This window comes from Pieris rapae, chromosome 12 (assembly GCF_905147795.1).
Source record: "Pieris rapae chromosome 12, ilPieRapa1.1, whole genome shotgun sequence".
Lineage (NCBI taxonomy): Eukaryota > Metazoa > Arthropoda > Insecta > Lepidoptera > Pieridae > Pieris > Pieris rapae.
Genome location: NC_059520.1, coordinates 7,020,960 through 7,042,875, shown reverse-complemented (window position 1 = coordinate 7,042,875; position 21,916 = coordinate 7,020,960). Strand labels below are relative to the sequence as shown.

At 31.7% G+C, this 21,916-nt stretch overlaps 1 protein-coding gene across 1 annotated transcript; it reads left to right on the top strand.

Annotated features, from left to right (window-relative positions):
- The first annotated feature begins 1,535 nt into the window (after positions 1–1,535).
- LOC111001620 (monocarboxylate transporter 12) lies at positions 1,536–21,846 on the top strand. The gene is made up of 7 exons (XM_022271562.2): positions 1,536–1,671; positions 6,366–6,670; positions 15,647–15,766; positions 17,264–17,488; positions 17,838–18,611; positions 19,405–19,605; positions 20,072–21,846. Exons 2-7 carry the CDS (start codon positions 6,526–6,528, stop codon positions 20,224–20,226), a joined length of 1,620 nt encoding a protein of 539 aa, XP_022127254.2. The 5' UTR covers positions 1,536–1,671; positions 6,366–6,525; the 3' UTR covers positions 20,227–21,846.
- The last annotated feature ends 70 nt before the right edge of the window (positions 21,847–21,916 follow it).

The window sequence follows — 21,916 nt, the reverse complement described above, 5'->3', positions numbered from 1 at the left end:
TACTAATTGTGTTTAAATTATATACAAAAATAATTAAAAAAATAATAACCATTTACTTGGTAGGGTTTATCCTTTGTCTAACTCATGTTAGCTATTTCTTAGTTTATTTAATTTGTATGCATTGCAATGGCCAATCTATTTATTCAAGTACTCATTTGTCGCTTGGCGTAAACACTGACCAAAAGAGTCGAAATTAGTTAGATTGGATTTTAAATATTTATTTAGAGGATAATAAATTAACTTCATAAAGGCAAATTTAGTCTAATGTAAATATAGTATAAAGGGGCTAATCAAAATCCTTCATATATCTTTACTATGAAAATGTAACCAGTGTTGGCTTTTCTCTAGGCTATGCACCAATTGCCTTTTTTTCTATGTGCAAAACATTTAGTCATACCGTGAAGGAAAACATCGTGAGGAAACCGGCTAGGCGGCTTGGGTTGGGACCCAAAAAGTCGAAGGCGTCAGGCACAGAAGGCTGATCACCTATACCTAATAGATTAACTAAAAATCATGAAACAGATAAATAAAACTGAGGCCCAGATCTAAAAATGTTGTAGTGCCATTTATTTTTTTAATTAAAATTCTTAGCTATAGTAATAAAAAAATCTATATAAAAAGATAAAGACATCGATGTAACGTAATAGGTATTTACTTTAGGTCACGGAATCATTATCGAAGTAGACCTCACGAACTGTCCTCCGCCAGAAATTGCGCTGCCGTATTACATTTATAAACAATTTTCCTAATTCACATCACATAGATAACTCTTTCTATTATGTAAAAATGAACATAACTGAAAAAACAATTTTTATAAAACAGAAGCCAAGCGGGCAGGAGGCTCATCCGATCTTAAGTGATACACATGGACATTGAATGCCAAAGAGCTCGCGAATGCGTTGGCGGCCTTTTAAGAATTACCATGTCTGTCTGTATGTATGTCCTTTTCACTTCAAGAGCTAGTTCCATATAGTGGTTGTGCGTGTTCGTGCAGTGCTCCTCTGAACACGTTGATACAGAGTGAACCCCATACAGCTACACAACGCCAAGGGCTCAAGCCGCTAAGACGTTGACTGGTCGTCGACGCAGGAGCCGGTATTGAAGATCTCCCGCCCAGAGGTGAGAACAGTGTACTTCATGTGGGGCTTCTTGGACACTAATTTATCTTTTCTTCCTTCAGAAACTGAGCGCCGTCCAACATGGCGTTGACCCCGTACCCCGATGCTGGCTGTGCCATACCCAACCTAATCCTTTTTATATAAAGTAGTTTTAAGCGCAAGAAAAAAAATAAACAAATCAAACGCATTCCATAATTATCCGTATGTATAATTATCCATATCAAGTTGATTAGATTAAAACATTTAATATACTTGACGACGAATTAAACAAATAGTAATTAAATATACCCACTAAAACAAATAAACCATTAAGCTATTTAAATTAGGCATTCAATAAAACAATTAAGCCATGCAGTATTCAGTTTCAGATTTTAAGATCACTTGTGTGTCATTAGTATTCGGTGTATTTGTCTGTAATCTTTGTCATTCAGTTCCAATTTGTGCATTGTCGAGTGTGCACGCTTGCCACGGAGCGTTTTGCATACGATTACGTTTATTATGTTAAAAGTGTTTTGCTGAGTTTATAAGTGAATTTATTTTCAAATATTAGAAGGTAAACGTATTTAATATATTATTAGACTTTGTATATTAAGATCAACGCGAGCATGTTTGTATCCAAAATGTATTTTTGGAGCGAAATGTTTGACATAGAATGTAAATAAAGTGTTATAAATACGTTGAATAAATCTCGCTATTTTCTCTACGAATGCATAGCAATATTTTTTATTACACACGTTTTATATTGTTTTCTTACGTTTTTCATTATCGGAGAATTGAAAATTCAGCAATGTTTATATCAAAGTTACCCATATAAAATGTTAATACACCGGCTATATTTCCAATGTACCTATAGGAACGCACATAGAACTGCGGGGATATTTATTAAAAAATTCCGATCAAAATGCATCTGTTTACGCCGTATGTCCATAAATACACCTACAAAGTAAATATTCCGGTTTGTACAAAGAATTATTGAATAATTTTTTTTTTAAAACGCCATCAATACAATGAAAAATGTATACAAACAATTAAATAAATACTTTATAGAAAAATTGTTTAAAAGATATTTCAATATTTTAGTAGTATTTAATTATGTAAATACGACCTAATTACGCTAGTCTATCAGTTATAAATAATAATTAATGACAATGAGTGTTTGTGATAATCGCATTGTTTCAGTTTGTATTACATTAAGTCAACGAACTCATTTATGAACAACTAATTTTTTGTTTGTTTGTTGCATTACGCAGAATCGGTGAAACTAATTTTAGTGAATTTTATATACTTAAAGAAGCGAAGTGTGTATCTTATGTGTCTTGGTCAGGCCAGGGCAGGTATGTGGGTTCCAGTTGAAATTATCACTTTTAATTTAATACCCTTATAAGAGATTGCTTCTATTTTATTATTATTTATTCTAAAAAGAGTTTTTAATATTAATTTAGTTTCCTAACCTAAACGAATTATAATAAATGTATCCCTTTAACACAAAAGTTAGCTATAACTTTGATCTTGACTACTTTTTAATCGCGTCTCAGTAATGAAAGTTATTTTTAAACGTCACTTATATACCTACAATGAAATTTTAATACAATGTGAACCTTTTAATGCCACATAAAATCGAATAAGCATACGTTACATCCTGTGCCTGGTTTTGCACAGGTCTGCACTTATATAGTCGAAAGCTTTAATAACTAATCATTTAATTCCAAAATAAATTAACGATTGTTTAACTATACTTTCTATATTACCTACCTAACGCGGTAAATTTAACATTGAAGTCGGGATCACAGCCATCACTGATTGTAATAAAATACCAGCTCTGGTTGTCTCACTATGAAGAGAAAACAACCCAATGATCAGTAGATTGATTAGACCTAAAGATTGGCTCAGCTATAATAATGTTATATTTAAAGCATGAATAAATTGTGTTTCTTATGCATAGAATTGTAAAAGTACATTGTACACGTGCATATGTTTCATAGTGCATTCTTTATGAATTCCATAAATAATAGAACACGTGTTAAACAGACGTCTTGTCTATAGGTGGGGGGTTAACATAGTTATAATTATCTATACATACATATAAATAATAATTATCCCATGCCATACAAATATAAGACTACAAGAGAATATAAAATAGAAATAAATTTTCATCCAGCAAGATGTCACTGTTTTTGGTTTCAGCTCTCTTATATCTACGGGGATTACGTTTATATAAACTAATACTAGCCGCTCTACAGTTACCGCATAAACCTGCAGGTCACGACATGAATTTTCAAATATACGGCAATGTATGTAACCAGCTGTCTCGGAAAACACAGGGACTTCAGTAATTTTACAGTAAAGAGTGCATCTGAAACCCCAATACGAATCCGTGAAGATTATAATATATTATATTCCAACGTTTACAGTCCTGTTCCCTTCGGAAGTTTTAAATTTTTACCCTTTGTCTAAAAGCGCCGTTAAATATTTGCAACACGGAGCCCATACTATGTGCTGTAATAGCGTCATAATACTCTTATGCTAATTGGTATGTGTAGTGTCTCATCGTTTTATGTACGGCCATGGATACCTAAGTAATCTTAAGATCCATTCTATTATTGTACATTAATGTACACACTCTATCATTAAGTGTTATCTGTAGTTACGATTTTGAATTCTTTAACAACTAAACTTGACATATTTTTTATATATGTATTGTGATACTCTTTTTATAGTAATTACTTCGGGTAATCGTTCTTTTCATTGGCTCAGCAAGCGTAGCAGGCCCGAATCTGAATAGATCTGACCCATTTACAACCAGCTTATAAAGTTTACTTCCGAAACGTTTTACGATTACTGTCTTATTCTGAAGCATAGTAACAGTAGTCGCACAATTCGTAAGCGACCGCTGGCAGTTGTTATATATTTATACAATTAAATTATAGTATAGGATAGAAAATGTATAATTGTTCTTTAGGTTCTTTAGGGTACTGAACTTCAAATTGTGCTCATGTCACCGAGTCAGATATAGTTTATTATAAATCAACTTATACAAATAAAATCACATTCAGTACTGTTAAGGAATGGTGAAAAAAAAACAATAATGTGCTTACTATTTATTCTACAATATTCAATGTTATCTTAGTAAGGATTTCTTTAATCATACCGCGTTCTTGGGATTGAACAGCAACCGTTGTAGGTATACCAGCGATTGTGACATATCAGTAATAGCACGCCGATTGCTCTATTTATTTGAGACAATACGTGGCATTTATTTGCCGCGTGGACATCTTTTTTTATCGCGCGATGCGTTGCTCGGATCACGCTTATTTTCAACAAATTTTTGAGTCAATCTCGCTTAGTTAGTAGTACATTTTTAAATCGATTCTAAAAACTACCCGTGTATGTTATCATACATATAAATCAAACATACAATTTAAATATTGTATGTTTGATTTATATGTAGACTAAAAAATATAGTTTTCTTTGTCTACGTTAATATCGTCTAACAATAACCTAATCGAGTTAAACCAAATTTCTTTTTAGTCTTTCTTTTTTGTTTCCTTTGTAAGATTTACACAATGAAAACCAGAATCATCATTTGTACGGCACATGTTTGCATTTGTGTCGTTGTCACCGATTGGTTATAAATATTTCGCGTGGGCTCGTATCGGTTTATGCAGGAATAATTAAAATGTCATTATACATTTTTTTACGTTTGTCAAGCAAGGTTGTCACATTATTATTTTAAATATTTCTTTAAACTTTACAAATTCTAAGTAATGTTAAAGTAATCTTGTATCAAGGGTAGAGGAGGACAAGGATGCTATTCCCTTACGAGTCTATTAAAAGAACAATGGCCAGTTAAAGACATCCAGTAATGATGCTGTCACACGCTATCATAAGATGTACACACGGACGATTTGTTTAGAAAAAAATTGTACAATTTTTGGAAGTCAAAATACATTCAAAAAACCCAATATATATTCCATATACAAATTCCATGTTCATATCTTTTACTTGTTAGTACAATTTTAAAATAACGTGGTTTTCATATGATTACAATCTATGCTTTACCTGTATTTTCCATAGCACATTTCAATAATTACTGTAACTGTCATAGCACTTCACAAACAATATGGAACAATTATTCATAAGCCGTTAACTTAGGAACATCAAAGTATAAGCCATTATAGCCACGGCAGTATAAAATATAACATCCTGGCCTATATCTGGACATAACTGTATGTCAACATAACAAATTCCATGAAATCCTGGAAGTACCATAAGAAGGAAAATCAAATTAGAGCAAACAATCATGTCTTAACAAGATAAAACCGACTGAAAATGAGAATACTTGTGATAACACTAATGGCAAGTTACATAAGATATTATTCGCAAATAGGGTCGCGTTACATACTGATAACATCGTTTTTAATTAAATCATTTAACCACACTCTGTTTTGTTTTAATATACGAGAACAAAAAGTAAATAAGATTTGAACAATTGTACACATTAAAACAGTGTCGCCTCTTTGGTCAGAAGAGGAAGATCTATCAAGTTTGTGTATTTTAATAACGTGAGAGTGTGATACAAATCGTTTGATTAGCTTAGATTTATTTAATAATAATAATAGTTAAAGCCTTTATTGCTGTATGAACATATTTGATACATAAAAGTGTTAAATACTAAAAAAATAACACTAAAAATAAAAAATAAAGGCAACTCGGTTTCCTTATACAGCTTGTAATTGGACATAGGCCTCATAGATTTATTTAATTTACAACAATAATTTTACAATAACCTCGTCATTCCAATGGAAGACTGATGTAGTAAAATTATTTAGTTTATTTTATGATCTATCACGTTTGGAGTTATTTGATTTGGAGTTTATTACATTACATCAATGGCACTACGACCATTTCAGATCTGTGCCTTAGATTTCTGTAACTGTTTCATGATCACTTGTCAATCAAAATCGTGAAAATAGGCAAGTAGGTTATCAGCCTCTTGTGCCGGACACACGCCAGCGAGTTCTTAGGCCAAGGAGAGAAGGATTCCTCACGATGTTTTCCTTCACCGTTGGAGCGAATGTTAATTACGCACAAAGAAAAAAAGTTCATTGGTATACAACCGGGATCGAACCCACGATCTCTGGGAACAAGGTCGCAAGCTGAAGCCACGAGGCTAACACTGCTATTTGATAGACAGTAAATTACAATTCGTTAATTGCAAAACTATAATCAGTCCTTTCTTTGTTTCAGATTTATCTACTATGAAGTACTTACGTAAAAGATATACAAAACAATGAGTAACTTCGGTGCTTCCTTCTTCCTTCCATAATTTAAGATGCCCAACACAAATCAGTTACAGTAGTGTCCTTAAGCTGTAAACTCTAACGTAAGATATTGTCAAAGAATAAAGATGTCACACGGCGGCGTGAAGGCGAGAAACGGGGATGGAGAGAATGTGGAGTCATCTCGAGATGGTTCCGAGAGTCTAGCACCGCCCCCTGATGGAGGCTGGGGATGGATGGTTGTTTTCGCATCATTTATGATACACATTGTCAGTGAGTACGCATTTATTTTACACGCTTGTTGATCTTATTGAGTAATCCTCCATGGGCGTCATGATCAGTATTCTTGCGACGAATTGTATGTTTTATCAAATAGATGTAAAGAAAATTACTTATGAAGGTTTTTTCTCTAAAACCAACTATTTTGGTTTCGCGTGTATATAGCACATAGTAAAATCTAAATTAATATGCGTCATTCTAAATTGTAACTGAAAAAAAAACCGTAATATAATTTGCCTATAAAAATACTTGCAATTGCAATAAACACAATTTTCTCATGTTGTAAGAGCGATTTGGTTCAATGAAAACCTCTTATTAAATATAATGTTATTCGAATGTAAGGTCAAACCTGCTGCATTATTCATTTGTTTACTGGGCACTTGGAATTTTTTAATTTTCATTAATGTTATTTAATTCCATTTGCAATAACAAGTAATTATCTTTTAACTTGTTATATGACAATCTGACTGCGTTGCGTCAGGCTCATCGTAATTAAGAAATATCTTCCATAATAAAGTTACAAACTTGCAATACATTATAAAATGCATAGAATATAAGGATCACGAAAAAATATCGAATTTAGATAATAATTTGCTCGTTGATACTATGTTATAAATTTCGGAAAATGTCTAATATATAAATTTATACTAAAAGAGAAATTAATCGTTCTAATTACAACCTCACGATTGCAATATGTATATTTGCAGTAGCATTGACGGCTCATAAACAATATGCAATATAATTTGAGGTCATTGCCTTCGAAGATACTCGATTCCACGATAATAAATGCCAATTTCATAATGTCCTTATATATAGGGATACTAGCGGATCCGACAGACGTTGTCCTGTCTACACGTCTTTAATTTCAAAATTTCAATTTTTAATAAGCCATTTTGATGAAAATTATTATTCAAATATTATGACAATATCTAACGATCCATCACATGGTCACACACGATATAACACAATGGTAACAAAACTTTTTTTAAATTTCGGGACAGACTAAAATTAAAATTCGAATATTATTTAAAATTTGACACTGCGATGGTAGCGCCGTCTGTCGGATCCAATGTAAAACATTCCAAAATCAACAACAACTAATAAATTGAAAATTAATTAAAAAAAACATTGTCCAGCGGACAAAATTGTGAATCTAAACCATTCCCAGATCCCCTTGAACACACACAAAAAATTTCGTCTAAATCGGTCCAGTCGTTTAGGAGGAGTTCAGTCACATACACACGCACACAAGAAATATATATATTAAGATAGTAATGCCCTTATAAAGCAGACCCACATATCTGCATCTGCTTAACAAACAATAACTAAACTATCTATTAATCCTAGAATTTCCCGAAATTTTTCCATTGCCATTTATTTGTTTTTCTATGGTATTGATTATACACTTTAATATTGTACTTTTTCCAAGATTTGTCAAAACTAAAGGTTTTAATTATTATTAACTAACTTCAAAATCCCCGAGAGGAAGGTAAACGTTTTGACGTCTGTTTTCTTTTACAATTCAGTGCATTCTAGAGTTTGTTACATAAAATTTGACAGTTCCGTATACAGTAAAAGTAACTTTTAAAGAAATGTCTTTGTTTATTAAAAATATAGAAAATCTTCTATATTTTTGTGTATTTTAATATATTTTTTATAAAGACAATTTTGGTTATGCAACGACTGTAAAAGTACTAAATTATATTTATTTACATAAACAGTGTTTCACAGCGTAAACTTGACGGAAGGAGACAACACCAGAGAAAACCGTGTTTATTTCTAAATAGGTTAAGATTTAGAATTTTACGTAAAAAGGTTATCAAACAAAGATTAGTTTCATCAGAGGACAAAAGCTTTGTGCGAACTCGCAGCGTCATAGTGACGTATTTAATGACGCTTTTCGCAAACACGCATATAAAATCTCTCCCTACCACATCAAACTCTAAATACCTAGAATGCTATAATTTTAAATGCTCTAGGAGTATAAAGATACTCAAATAATGAAACTATGCTAAGAGGTTATTGTAGTAGTATGTTTCTAGTAAAGTCCTTTGTTGTTTAATAATATAATAATATCTCAATTTCGCATGGGATGGCTTATGAACAGTTTCGAGAGGCCTTTTCTAATAATATTATAGTCAGCCTATTCCAAAGATGAATAATAGCTGTACGCTAAATTTAGCCATAAAAGAATTTCGTGAATATGGATTACATGTGATTTGATTCTTATTAGTATGTCTTGAAACAGATTAAGTATTTTCTGTGTTATGTTCAAACGTTTATTTCGAGTGAAGACAAACTTGAACTAATTAATAAGTCGCCATAAAAATTAGACCAAATTAGTGAAATATCCAAAAAGACGTTTAACGTCGCTTTGTAATTTAAAATTAAATACTGTACACAAATATCACTATACTGAATAAAACAATAGTCAATCACACTTAGCAAAATCACTCGCGCAATATACATTTGATTACATGCAATGTGCATACATTGCATGTAATCTAATTCAAATACAGCTATAAACAACATTTATATATTAAATATATTTTATTGTTTTAAGCGATAAAGTGCCCTTTATAATTGATATTTTATTTAAGGACAATATTTAATAATATATCGTCGGTCGTAGGTTCGATCCCCGGCTGCCCAATGTGCAACATTGTATTTTCTTTACATGTGGGCATTTAACATTCGCTCGAACGATAAAGGCAAACATCGTAAGGAAACCGGCTTAGACACAAAAAGTCGACGGCAAATGTCAGGCTTAGAAGGCTGATCTCCTACTTGCCTATTAGATTGACAACAGATCATGATCTAGAAATCATATTATAGTGCCACTGATTTATTTCAATAATATTACTTAGATTTATTTTTTATTTTTATTTATTTATTTTTTATTGATAAAGTTTGCCAACGCTCGGAATGCATTTAAAGATTCTAAAATCGTATCACCGCCCATTGTGACAGTTTGCAATATGTCATTTGTGACATTGACAACAACATACCAGGGGCGGTCAAAAGGATCGCGGAATGGCGGGGTTGGCAGGGGTGAGTTTTCTCATCCAGGTAGGCGCTAATTGAATGACCCATTGTTAGTAAATGCAAATCCGGCAATTTTCAGCCTAATGGGGTGATTTTCTTTTGAGTCATCAACTAGTAAACAAGCAAAACGTATCAACATAGTTTTTGTTATTCATATTACGAAAAATTAAATACAAGTTACGAATGCCGGGGTAAAGAAGAATATATGAAATCTGACTGAAACAATATAAATGACAGCTTCTAAAAATAACCTAAATTTAATATTGCTTTATGTATATACATCAGTTCTTATTATATCTCACAACACGAGCACCATTTATATTATTGGCACAATGTAGAATAAACGTTTCGGACAACGCAATATAATGATTCAGAAATCATGGCACTAATTTAATCGTCATTTGGAGATATAATTTAAATTCAGAACAAGCTTTGAACGTAGGTTACAACTGTACGACTGAAATTAAATTATTTAAATTCTAGCGGCCTGTCTAGACTACGCTTGACTGGAATATTTTTTAGAAATACATTAAGCCCTGTGTTACTCAGGAATAATCTAGAATTCTCATGTTGATAATCAGTATTTGTAATGTTACTATTAGAAATAATGAAGATAATTAATAGGTTACTTAGCACTGAATCATCAGTTAGCACAAACGTCACATAAATGTGTCTATTGTTCTTATTTTGTATTTGTAAACATCACTTATGTTAATGGAAAATTCTTTATTAGATACAAAATATTTTTTAAGCGACCCTTAAAAATAATTTCGTATGCCATACCATTCATAAACATGTATAAGGAACGCAAGTATTACATAGATATTGGAAAAATACCTATATTTATTATATTTTCATAAATAATATTTGTCGAGTGCTCTGTGGCGTGGTTTTATTAAAGATTCCTAGTTAAAAATATAATATAAAACTTCTAGTAGATATAATCCACCTACATTAGTTAAAATTTATGTCTAACTTATTAATTGTGCATTAAAATTATATAAATAAGGTTAATGTTGACACAGCAATGAGTTATTGATAAACGCGCTGTATCTTGTATGTACAATAGCATATACAAGATATATGTATGTACAATTAAATTGTTTATAATGATTCACTGTTTGCATTGGCATTTGACCGTATTATCAATTGCATCCTGACCATACTAATATTATCACATAGCCATATTATATAAACAATTATATGTTATATAATTATTCTTAAAGCTATAGTAAAATTAACAATGAAGCTATCATTCAGGTGTTGACTATCTTAAAACGGCTGGACCGATTTTGATGATGTTTTTCTTAAATGTGCTTAAGTAGTTTCGAGAATGGTTTAGATTTACAATTTCATTATTATTTTGTATTTAAAACATGTGGTGAGGAGAAGGTAATCCTACATAATATATATCTTGCTAAATCAAGCAATTTTTAAAACGAATAAAAATAACAAAAGTGAGACGTATAATTTTATTCTGGTTTTTAGGAAAACTATCTGAAAATATCTAAAGCGATTAGTATTGTCTTTTATTAACATAACTTTTACACATTTAAAGAAAAACACTTTTCAACGGATTATAGTTATGTATTATTGTATTTAAACTTATAATTATTTGTACATAATTTTAAATTTAAACCGACGTTTCGCGTGCTTTACAGCCTGCGTGGTCACGGTGACTAATAATTATATACTAATAAATATAATTATAAGTTTAAATACAATAATACATAACTATAATCCGTTGAAAAGTGTTTTTCTTTAAATCTAAAGCGATTTCTTATGCCCACATCGAAAGATTTTCTATAGAATAATGTAAACATAAAGCAAAGAATGTAAAATTGCCGTTTTACATTCTAAATATTTTAGAAATAAATAAAAACTCTTTTTTATGTATTTAAATTTATTAGCTCCAAATACAATATGAATTTTATTTTATATATCACTCAAAAGGACCATCTCCATTAAATACTAACAAGAAAGTATTAAATTCTGTAAAGCGTTCGAGTTTTTGGTTGGATTTATCTCTGTAAATTAAATTTCCTAGTAAAAACTGATGTTACTATGTAAATAATTTATTTTTCAGTACTTAAAATAATCTTATCTTAAAAATGTCAGAACCGGTAATTTTTCCTTTAGTCACTTCAACGCTTATGCAATAAGATTTTTAAAAATATTGCAAGTATAATTAAGCTATATGCTGATTGTTTTAAAAATACAATTTATTAGTATTGGTTCGTAAATCTATGCAGATGACACTTATGAGATACTTAATTGGAATAATTTTAAAACTAACCGCTATAATAATATATACTCGTTTCTTAGTAATTTTGCATGCAAAATAAACCAAAACTAGTTTGAGAATATCCCTTAGGTATATTGGCTACATTGGGATCCGATTGTGCCATAAGCACCACAATGATTCCTAAAGTAAGATTCAGAGTCGAGATTTAGTGGTAAGTAGGTAATATGCGTAAATGCTCCTAGTACACGCCACCCATTTCGTTTGAATCCCCCAAATAATGTCTAGACTAGCGTAGTTATTCCCATTTCACTAATATTACAGATAGTTCTTATTTTACGAGAGTATGACAATTACAAAAATAAAAATAAAATTTACACGAATTCACTACATACATATAAATAATAATTAATTTTAAATGTTATTATTATGTTCCCAAGCGCAAAACTTGAAGTCGGCTAGACCTTTTCGAGTGAATTATTTTTATTTAATCCTTGAACTCTGAGGAAGGCTTTTATGGCGTTGGAAAAATTGTACAGAAAACTAGTTCTTCTGTAATTGTAAACGCAACTATAAATCTCTATAAACAACTTTAACGCATCCGAAATTACGATGTTTTATTTTCTTTTATATTGACGAAAATTACATTACACCATTTTACTGCAGTTTGGTAAAAAAAATCGCTTTTTAGTAATGTAGTACAGTCTGTAGTGTAGTACAGTCTCTATGGGGTAGCATAGCAAAATATGCCATACGTAGCCTCTAAAAGTGTAGGTAAGTAAAAAAATCATAATATGAAGGCGAAACGAAGTTCTCGGGGACAGCTATATTATAAATATTATTCTAATCTTGTCCTTTGTAAGTCGTAACGTGACCTGTTTATCATGAAAGTCTTGGACTAAATGCCCTTTAGGATTAGCCTTGTTTATAACAATGAAGGTAAACCTTCAATGTTAGAAACAAGGCCTCTTAAGCCTTGGAACATCTTTTTTTTTTAGAACAGAAGGCAAACGGGCAAGAGGCTCACCTGATGTTAAGTGATACCGCCGCCCATGGACCCTCTTAATGCCATGTACGCATTTTTTTTGAAGGACCCTAAGTCGAATTGTTTAGCAATTTTTTTTTTTTAATATAGCATGGGTTATCGTAAACAAAGAAGAATAACAATATGTTATAGATCAGTGAATATTGAGTCACCTAGTAACCAATATCACTATATATATTTGTGCGATTATATTAATCACTAGCACTTATCGACTGTTGATAATTTTGACAATCGGATAATTTTACTACCGTTGAACACGGTACATAATCTTGATTGGGATGAGTTGTTGAGTATATGTTGAAAGCACGTTATGATATGATTTTTTTTAATTTAACCAAATAAGTTACCAATATGGGACACCCCAATCTGGCAAGCATTAATACTTATATTAAATAAATACAGAAAAAAAACAGCAAAAACTTAACCGGTAATGATTAAAATATTTACAAAATACAATAGGTATAGCTCTACAGGAACTGAAATATAAACTTTTTTTACTTAATTTAATTGTTCACTCATCGAACAATTAAGTTAAGTATTTTAATCCATTGTTTTATTATTCTTTATTACTCAAGATGTCATATGGAACATGGTGTAATAGTTGCAGCTCCTTACAAACATTGTGTAAAAAAAACTTGGCGATTAAAAAGAGTGGCGGAGAGTTTACTTCCAGTTCTTTTCCGTTCTACGCCCTTGATTTGAGAACTGGCAGTAAATGTAAAATTAGAATCATTTAATGTATATTTCTTTTATTTTGACGTTCAAAAGTGTACATTATGTTACCTATATGAATAAATTATTTTTGATTGATTGATTGATTGATTGATTGTGTAATGTGTGCCCTTTTCAAAGGTTTAGTAAGTTTAGGTTTGGCTCTTAGGTTTACTATTTCAAATACATCCTTAATTAGTATAAGTACTAATGATTTTATTTATCAGATATATGTATCTGTTTCGTGAACATTTTTCTTTTTTCTAATGTAGGTGATCATCAGATTTCTCTAACTTTTATCATTATTAAGGACTGGACTGGAATTTCGCTGTTGTGACTAGCACCTAAGTAGATGGATTTCACGCAAAAAGCATTCATATTTTTCGTTTTAAAGGCAAAAGCTTGATATTTTCAAGCTCTTGAGTTACGGAATTTACAACTAAAATAATGTACAATATGAAACATTTTATTTGAAAACCACTCCACTTTCTTTGTACTCATTGATATCTTTCGGCCATTCAACATACCTTTAACCAAATCAAATAAATAGTCGTGATTTTATGAACATCCGTTCAGTTAATTTGAAGAGTACTTATCCGCCTACTCATATTGTACGTCATAATATCGTTTAGGGCAATTGAAATGAACAGATTTGTAATAAAGAACATTCTAAAATATCCGACTTACATTGAAGTTTGTACATTTCTTTTGAAGCAATAAGTTAACGCACAACGATGAATATGGTTTATAGCAAAACAACAGTAGTTTCGGGTTGGCATACACATTAGGCTGATCACTTCTTAAAAAAGTTTCAATGTAAACGGGGTAATATAAGGTACTGTTGCTCCATTGTATGGCGGAGACATATGCGTCAGTTTACGTACGATATTTCAAACATAAATAACTAAATATTAAAGAAAATATTTCACGCCTACACTAAATAATCACGCAAAGTAAACACATTAGTATATATATACATACATTCCTTATGTATATACTATTGTAGAAAAATGTACAAATTTCTTATTTTGTTAACGTACCTACTGTAACCATAATGGTCCATTCTTTATTACTTATTATCATTTGTCGATCCGAAGTGGTGGAGGCCTAATGACCTGTAACACAGGTGCACAACCTTTAGCAGGCATCAGTCTCACATAAACAATAACAATTACTCCAAAGAAGAATGACAATTATTTAGATACATTATTGTAAAATAACATGCATGAAGTTTTGTAAGGTTTTGTGAGAAATAAATAAATATTATTATTATTACATTAGTAAGGCAGAAAGTTATAATTACGGTATAGTTAACTATAACTATACAACTACATATAGTTTTGAAGTTCAAAACCGGAAGCTTTCTCTACCGGAACTTTCTTTGTTCAATATGTCATGGTATTGTATACAAAGTGCCCATCATGTTAACCCAGTTTTGTTACAGCATCCGATAAATCCATTGACACGTGTGATAAATTTTCACGTGGTCATTTGTAACAGGCCAAGTGATGTAGTTCAATAAAATATCTGCAAGGGGATTTGATATTATGTTTATATAATATCAAATCCCCTTAATTAAGAAAGAATATACAAAAATATATAGATACGAGCTAGAATGTTCCGCTAACAACTATATTATTAAACTTCCTTCATCTCTTATTTTAAGACTCCATAGTAATATTTCAAGTTTCTTCTTCAGTCTTCTATCCCAAACTGATTCACATTTACTTACTATGACATTATAGTTTATTTATTAAGAACAGTAATTTTATTAACACTCATGCTTAATTCACATAATTTCTCTACGTCTGATAAAGACAGAGAGAGATGGATGGTTGGTTCGATAATACCCATTGAAAGATAACTAAGTTTGTGATTGTATTCATTTTTATTATGCAAATAAGTATCCAATAAATATTCCTTTCAGCCGATGGCATGACCTACTCGTTTGGCGTGTTCTATGCAGAATTCCTGACCTACTTCAATGAGGGCAAAGGCAAGACTGCGTGGATCGTATCTATCCTTGTCGGGGTCACCCTTAGCTCAGGTATGTTTTTATAGCAATATCATTATAGCGTTCAGAATACGCGATCATTTCAACATACCTATACTACAAAGTTCCTTCAGATTTTTTTGATATAGAACAGGGCGCAAAGGCTCATCTGATGTTAAGTGACAGCGCCGCCCATCGTGACTCACAATGCCAAAGCACTCGCAGTTGCGTTGCTGGCCTTTTATTTTGTAATACGCAATGCTACTATGTGAGGTGGTTTTATTAACCATTGTACTTTTTTGAGATAAGTTTTTAGTAGTAAACATGATATAGAGAAACTAAATGAATACTTATTGTATGAAATACATTGCAACCTACAACAAATGATAACTATGGTATCTGATTTCTCGTTTATTTGCGTAGCTATGCCAGGCCAGACCACCGTGCATTATTATATTTTTACTAGCTGACCTGGCAAACGTCCTTTTGCCACGTATAATTTATAATAAAAAATAGGGGTTGATTGTAAAAGGTTGAAAATTCAGGGTTATATGTATTTACTAATGCTGTATCATAAAATTTTTTTTTAATCTAAAATTGAAAAAAAAAATTAAGGGGTGGATTACCCTTAACATTTAGGGGGATGAAAAATAGATGTTGTCCGATTCTCAGATCTACTCAATATGTACACAAAATTTCATGAGAATCGGGAAAGCCTTTTCGGAGGAGTTTAACCACAAACACCGCGACACGAGAATTTTATATATATGACGTTGCGATATTATATACGGTATAACGAATGCACTTATAATTCATGTGTCTCAAATTAGATTACAGTATTGCTTTGATAGATAAAAATGACATTAAATTTAACATGCTTTCGTTGAATTTATGACCTCCAGACGTATGAAAAACATTATTGATCAACTTAACGAAGCACTAACGAATATTTCCAAACAAATTCTGAGAGCGTCGGTAATAACATATTTATTTCTATATTTATGTATTGATTCCGATCCTTCGTTTTTGAAGGCAATTTTGATGTAGTTCTATACACAGTATTGACAGTCTGATCACCTACTTTCTTAAAGCGAAACAGATTGCATTTTGTAAAAGAATACCTTGCACAACCTATTGACAATACATTACAAAACAAAATCAGAAAGATAATAATAAAAGAAATATTTAAATTGAGGCGTTATCTCATTATTGTATTAAAGAAATATGAAATAATTATAATTAACGAACTTTAATTTAAGTATGAGGTAATTTAGACATTCTATAATTCTACTTTGTTACTTGAAATACAAATCTCTCCAATTTAGTTGTGCACTTCTTCCTTAAGCTTTCTTTTACCTTTTTCTTTAAGGAAGCTTTACTTTTTTCTTACATAAATAAGGGTAGTCTGGTATTTATCGCTTCAATTCAATCAGCGACGAGGCCATTGCTGCCCTAATGGTTTTGGTTACCTGATTTAATATGTACTAATACTATCATTATATTGTTATCAAATATACATTCTATACAACATATATTTGTTACTAATTACAGGTCCAATTTCAAGTTCCTTCGTGAACCGTTGGGGATGTCGAACAGTCACCGTCGCGGGAGCGTTACTCTCTGCTGTGTGTGTGGTCCTGTCGTCATTGGCCAACAATGTAAATACTCTCATCATCACAATTGGCGTAGGCACAGGTGTCGGTTTTGGTCTCATCTATCTGCCGGCAATTGTGAGCGTCACTGTATGGTTCGAAAGATACAGAAGTCTTGCCACAGGTATGTTGTTATTTTAATTGAATTATTTCCATTTTTTATTATGATAAGTCTATTCTGGGAGTATAGTAAACTACTAATAATAGTATAAGAGGAAATCCTAGAAAAAAATGTAAGTATGTTCGCTTAAGTTACTGCAAAACAAACACTTACTAAATCAGGGCATCATTGAAGTCCTAAGGTCCATTGTAAATTTAGACCTAAGATATCGTTATTTGCGCATAACAATAAAAGAATACTAGTTATTATCATAAACCAGGAACAAATGCTAAAATAAAATGTATTTAAAGTACATAAAATCCAGTTTAAAAATTAATTGTTATTTTCAATTTCAACACATTTATTTTTACAGGAATCGCCGTGTGTGGGTCGGGACTAGGAACATTCCTATTTGCGCCGATAACCTCTGCCCTCATATCGAACTATGGCTGGAGAGGTGCAATGGCTATCATTGGAGCATTAATTCTTAACTGCATCCCGCTGGGACTTATGTTCCGACCCGTTCCTGAAAGACCGAGGACACCTGTCACAGAACCAATGCTACCAAAAGTAGACAATAACAATAAGAAGAAACTCCAAAGATCTCAAAGTATAGAACATTTTCTACGAGTAAACGGGAAAGATGACGTAGCGAGACTAACTCTTTCTCAACCCGCTTTAAATAAGCAACAAGAACAGAAAATGGGCTCTCGTCAGGGTAGCGGAATTATGCAAAGGCCTGACGTTTTATACCAAGGTAGCATGACCAGTATATCAAGATATAGAGGCGCTTCTATTGATAGAAAGGTGACAAAAGAGGAGGAACCAGAAGAAAAGTGTGGATGGCTGCCCTGCTCAAAAGAATTCAAAGTAGCGTTATCAGAAATGCTCGATGTTTCTCTACTGGTAGATCCTGTTTTCCTTTTATTTTCTGTATCAAATTTTCTAACTAGTATTGGATTTTATATTCCATATGTGTATACTGTGCCAATGAGTGAGAAACTTGGCATTGAAAATCCACCTTACTTGATCTCCATTATTGGTGCCTCTAATTTGGTGGGTAGGATCATTCTTGGATACATCAGCGATAAGCCCTGGGTGAATCGTCTATTGGCTTACAACATATGCCTGACAATTGCTGGAATAAGTAAGTTAATTAATCCTTAAATAACATTTTTGTAATCATTTTATTTATTTATATACAAAAGCTAGCCAACGCTCGGCACACTGATACATTGGTACATACGAAAAATGAAAAACAAGATCTAATGTGACAAGCACTTATGAGAAAACATATCATTCACGAAGAGGAAAAAATAATTCATAAAATAAAGGAAAAAGATTTCAAAGTGTGAGAGCAGCAACTATGGATATCTATAGCTATCTATTTATAGTTTATCAGAATGCGGAATAAACAAGCTAGATCTGTAGCGTCTAAGTCAAAACAATTCTATTTTATTATACAGTTTAGGTTTACAAGTTAGTCAGTCAGTTTAGGTAAACAAGTACAGTAGTAGTTAGTTAGTCACAGTACACTTATGAACGTCAGATCAAAAGTTAAATTAATAATTTGCATTTACTACCAGTTCGCAAGTCAAGGGTCGTAGAGCAGGCAAGAAGAACTGGCAAGAACCCTTCCGCCACCCATTTTAATCGTTTTAGTTTATACAAATTATTTAACTGGAGCAAACAATGTATTATTATCATTTAAATATTCGTCAAATTAAAAAAAAGCTTTATTATTATTGAACCCACTACTCATATACATAGTTGCTCTCCATTCCATTGGTTTTTATTATGGTCGTCCGGCAATTTTCACTCCTTCTCTGCTAATCCTGTATTTACATTTTTTCAAATAAAATCATGACAGGTCAATAAAGAACTTTATAAATATCAATTAGTATTATTCTGACAATTTACCGACGGATTGGCGATTTCAGGTACTGCAGCAGCAATGTTTTGTTGGGAATTTTGGGGTCTAGCGATGTACGCAACAGCATTCGGCTTTACGATTGGTGCTTACGTTGGCCTAACATCAGTGGTGCTGGTCGATCTCCTGGGTCTAGAGAAGTTGACCAATGCCTTTGGATTGCTCTTACTATTTCAAGGAATCGCTTCACTTATTGGACCGCCCTTTGCAGGTAATTATTTTGTTACAATTCTTTATTCTTTATTAGACACAATATACAGGAATGTTTCGATAAAGTAGAATGCACTGGCCCCCACACTAGGATTGTGGGCAGCCAGTCTCTTCCTTTTCACATCTAAACAGTATTGCTTAATTAATTAATTCTACATAACACATTTATATCTATACTATTTTTGGACAATAAGAATGTTTTCTGTATCAGTATAGGACAGCTTAACAAGATATTGTTTGAGTTTTTTAGTAAAAGTATGTAATGTGAATTTGTAATATTAGTGATAATTTTGTTTTTAATGAAGTGGTAAAAGATGAATAGGCCTCGGAAAGAGAAAAAGCGTTGAGCGAAAAAAGTGCGATTTTTACAATAATTTTTCTTACTCGTAAAACACGCTCTCCATAATTCACACGTTACCTTTAGAACTATGTGCCTATTGTAACTATGAACTATTCATAAATTCCAGGATGGCTATACGATACGTATCAGTCCTACTCGCCAGGATTCTACGTCGCTGGCGGAACTATCTCCCTCAGCGGTATTATCCTATTTCTCATTCCTGTCTTCGAAAGAAGAAATAACAGGTGGAAGAATCAGGAAATGGTGCTGGAGCAAATTTAGCAGGACATGTTCCGAGGGGCGAAGTACGAGTGTCCAATTATCGTGCTCCATAGTCCCTCGACGTCCTCAATCACTTCTTCAGAGGGCACCTATTCCAACAGGGTATATACAACTAATATAGATGAAGATTTAGAACCAAAGTGTATAAAGTGTGACTGTTTGGATCAAGCTCATTCCAAAGATTGTGTGTGCGAATTAGTGAGTGATATGTAGTATATTTAATTATTAAGAGGACTTCAACAAATTTAACTTTTTACGACTTGTATTGTGCTATATGTTTTAAAACGGCAAATCAATGATTATTTCAATAAAATTCTGCCATACGGAAAGCAAAAATATAGTACAACATAATATAAATAGATTTCATTATTTTGGATTTCTTAAACCGTAAAATTTATATGTATGTATTTGCTGAATTAAATTACATATATGCGAAATAAACTATATTCGAAGTGTCAAAACCAAAACAAGGTTTCATTATTGTAATAATTTATTGTTTACATATTACATTAATTATAAAATTATATATCAGATTAGTGCCATACTCTGATTCATTAAATACATTTGTTTTTAAATAAATTTCTTAAGAAAAATGTCCATTTCAGACAAATTGGCACACGTATTTGAAATAAAATATCTCGAATAAAACTATTATAATAAAAGTTTCTTGCGACTAAAATATTATGTATTGATTAAGTATATAACTAAGTGCTACCACGAAGACGAGTCTTAAAGTAGGGCCTATTTAATAAACCATATTTGACCTCTTGAAAATTCAATAAGGAGGTCACGTTTCATAGTTAGAACTGCACAATTGCTTTACTTTTTTCAATTCTGTTAAAATAATAATTGTAACGCACAAAGAAGCTAGTGAGAGTCTAAGTGAGGAAACTGAGTAGACCAACCTTTAATCTTTTAGATATTTATTGTAATAGTAAGGATAAAAGGTAATTTAGTTCCACAAAGAATGTGGACATGATTCCAGTTATATTTTAAAAGGTGAATTGATCATGGTAATAATGACACGTATTCATACATCAATTAAATATTAATTTAATATTTTGTCCTTTTCACACCAATGCTCTTATAGAAAAAGGTGTCAAAACATTTTAAACTATTTAAAGCATACTACAATAGCATATTGTGCGTGATTGGAAAGAATTCGCGTGTTCGTTTAAGTAGGGTTGTTTTGAATTGTTTTTAGTAGGAAAAACCCATTTTAAACGACTTCTGTGCAACTAACGACATTTCTAGGAAACGTGTTTTCAGGAGTTTTCGTAGAAAAAAAATGAAATCAAGTCCGACATGTCTTCGTAGATAGCAACACTTATTGGCAAATTTATTTAAATAATTTTTAAGTATGGCAATTAGCAGAACAATAATGTATTCAAGTTACATAATAGATGGCCTTATTGTGGACCAAAAAAAGCTTAGGTATTACAATAATATACTTTTAAAATAAGCTACCACTTTTGTATATACAAAATACATGCTGTATTATATGATTTATTTTAAAATTAATAATGTCTATACTGACATTTTATCGTACAAATGGTCATTGTTGATTTCGACTGATTCAATACCTTACAGTTACCTGAGTAAAGTTACCGTTATAAAATATTTGTTTTTTTATTTTTTAATTCCAATAACCAAATCCTGCAGGCCTACCCTGTAATTTGGTGTTTCAATA

Excerpts from the sequence above, each read along its gene's own strand:
- LOC111001620 (XM_022271562.2), top strand. The coding sequence starts at position 6,526 with ATGTCACACGGCGGCGTGAAGGCGAGAAACGGGGATGGAGAGAATGTG. Across the intron at positions 6,671-15,646 it reads ATTTATGATACACATTGTCA|CCGATGGCATGACCTACTCG; the intron begins GTGAGTACGCAT and ends TATTCCTTTCAG. Across the intron at positions 18,612-19,404 it reads CCTGACAATTGCTGGAATAA|GTACTGCAGCAGCAATGTTT; the intron begins GTAAGTTAATTA and ends TGGCGATTTCAG.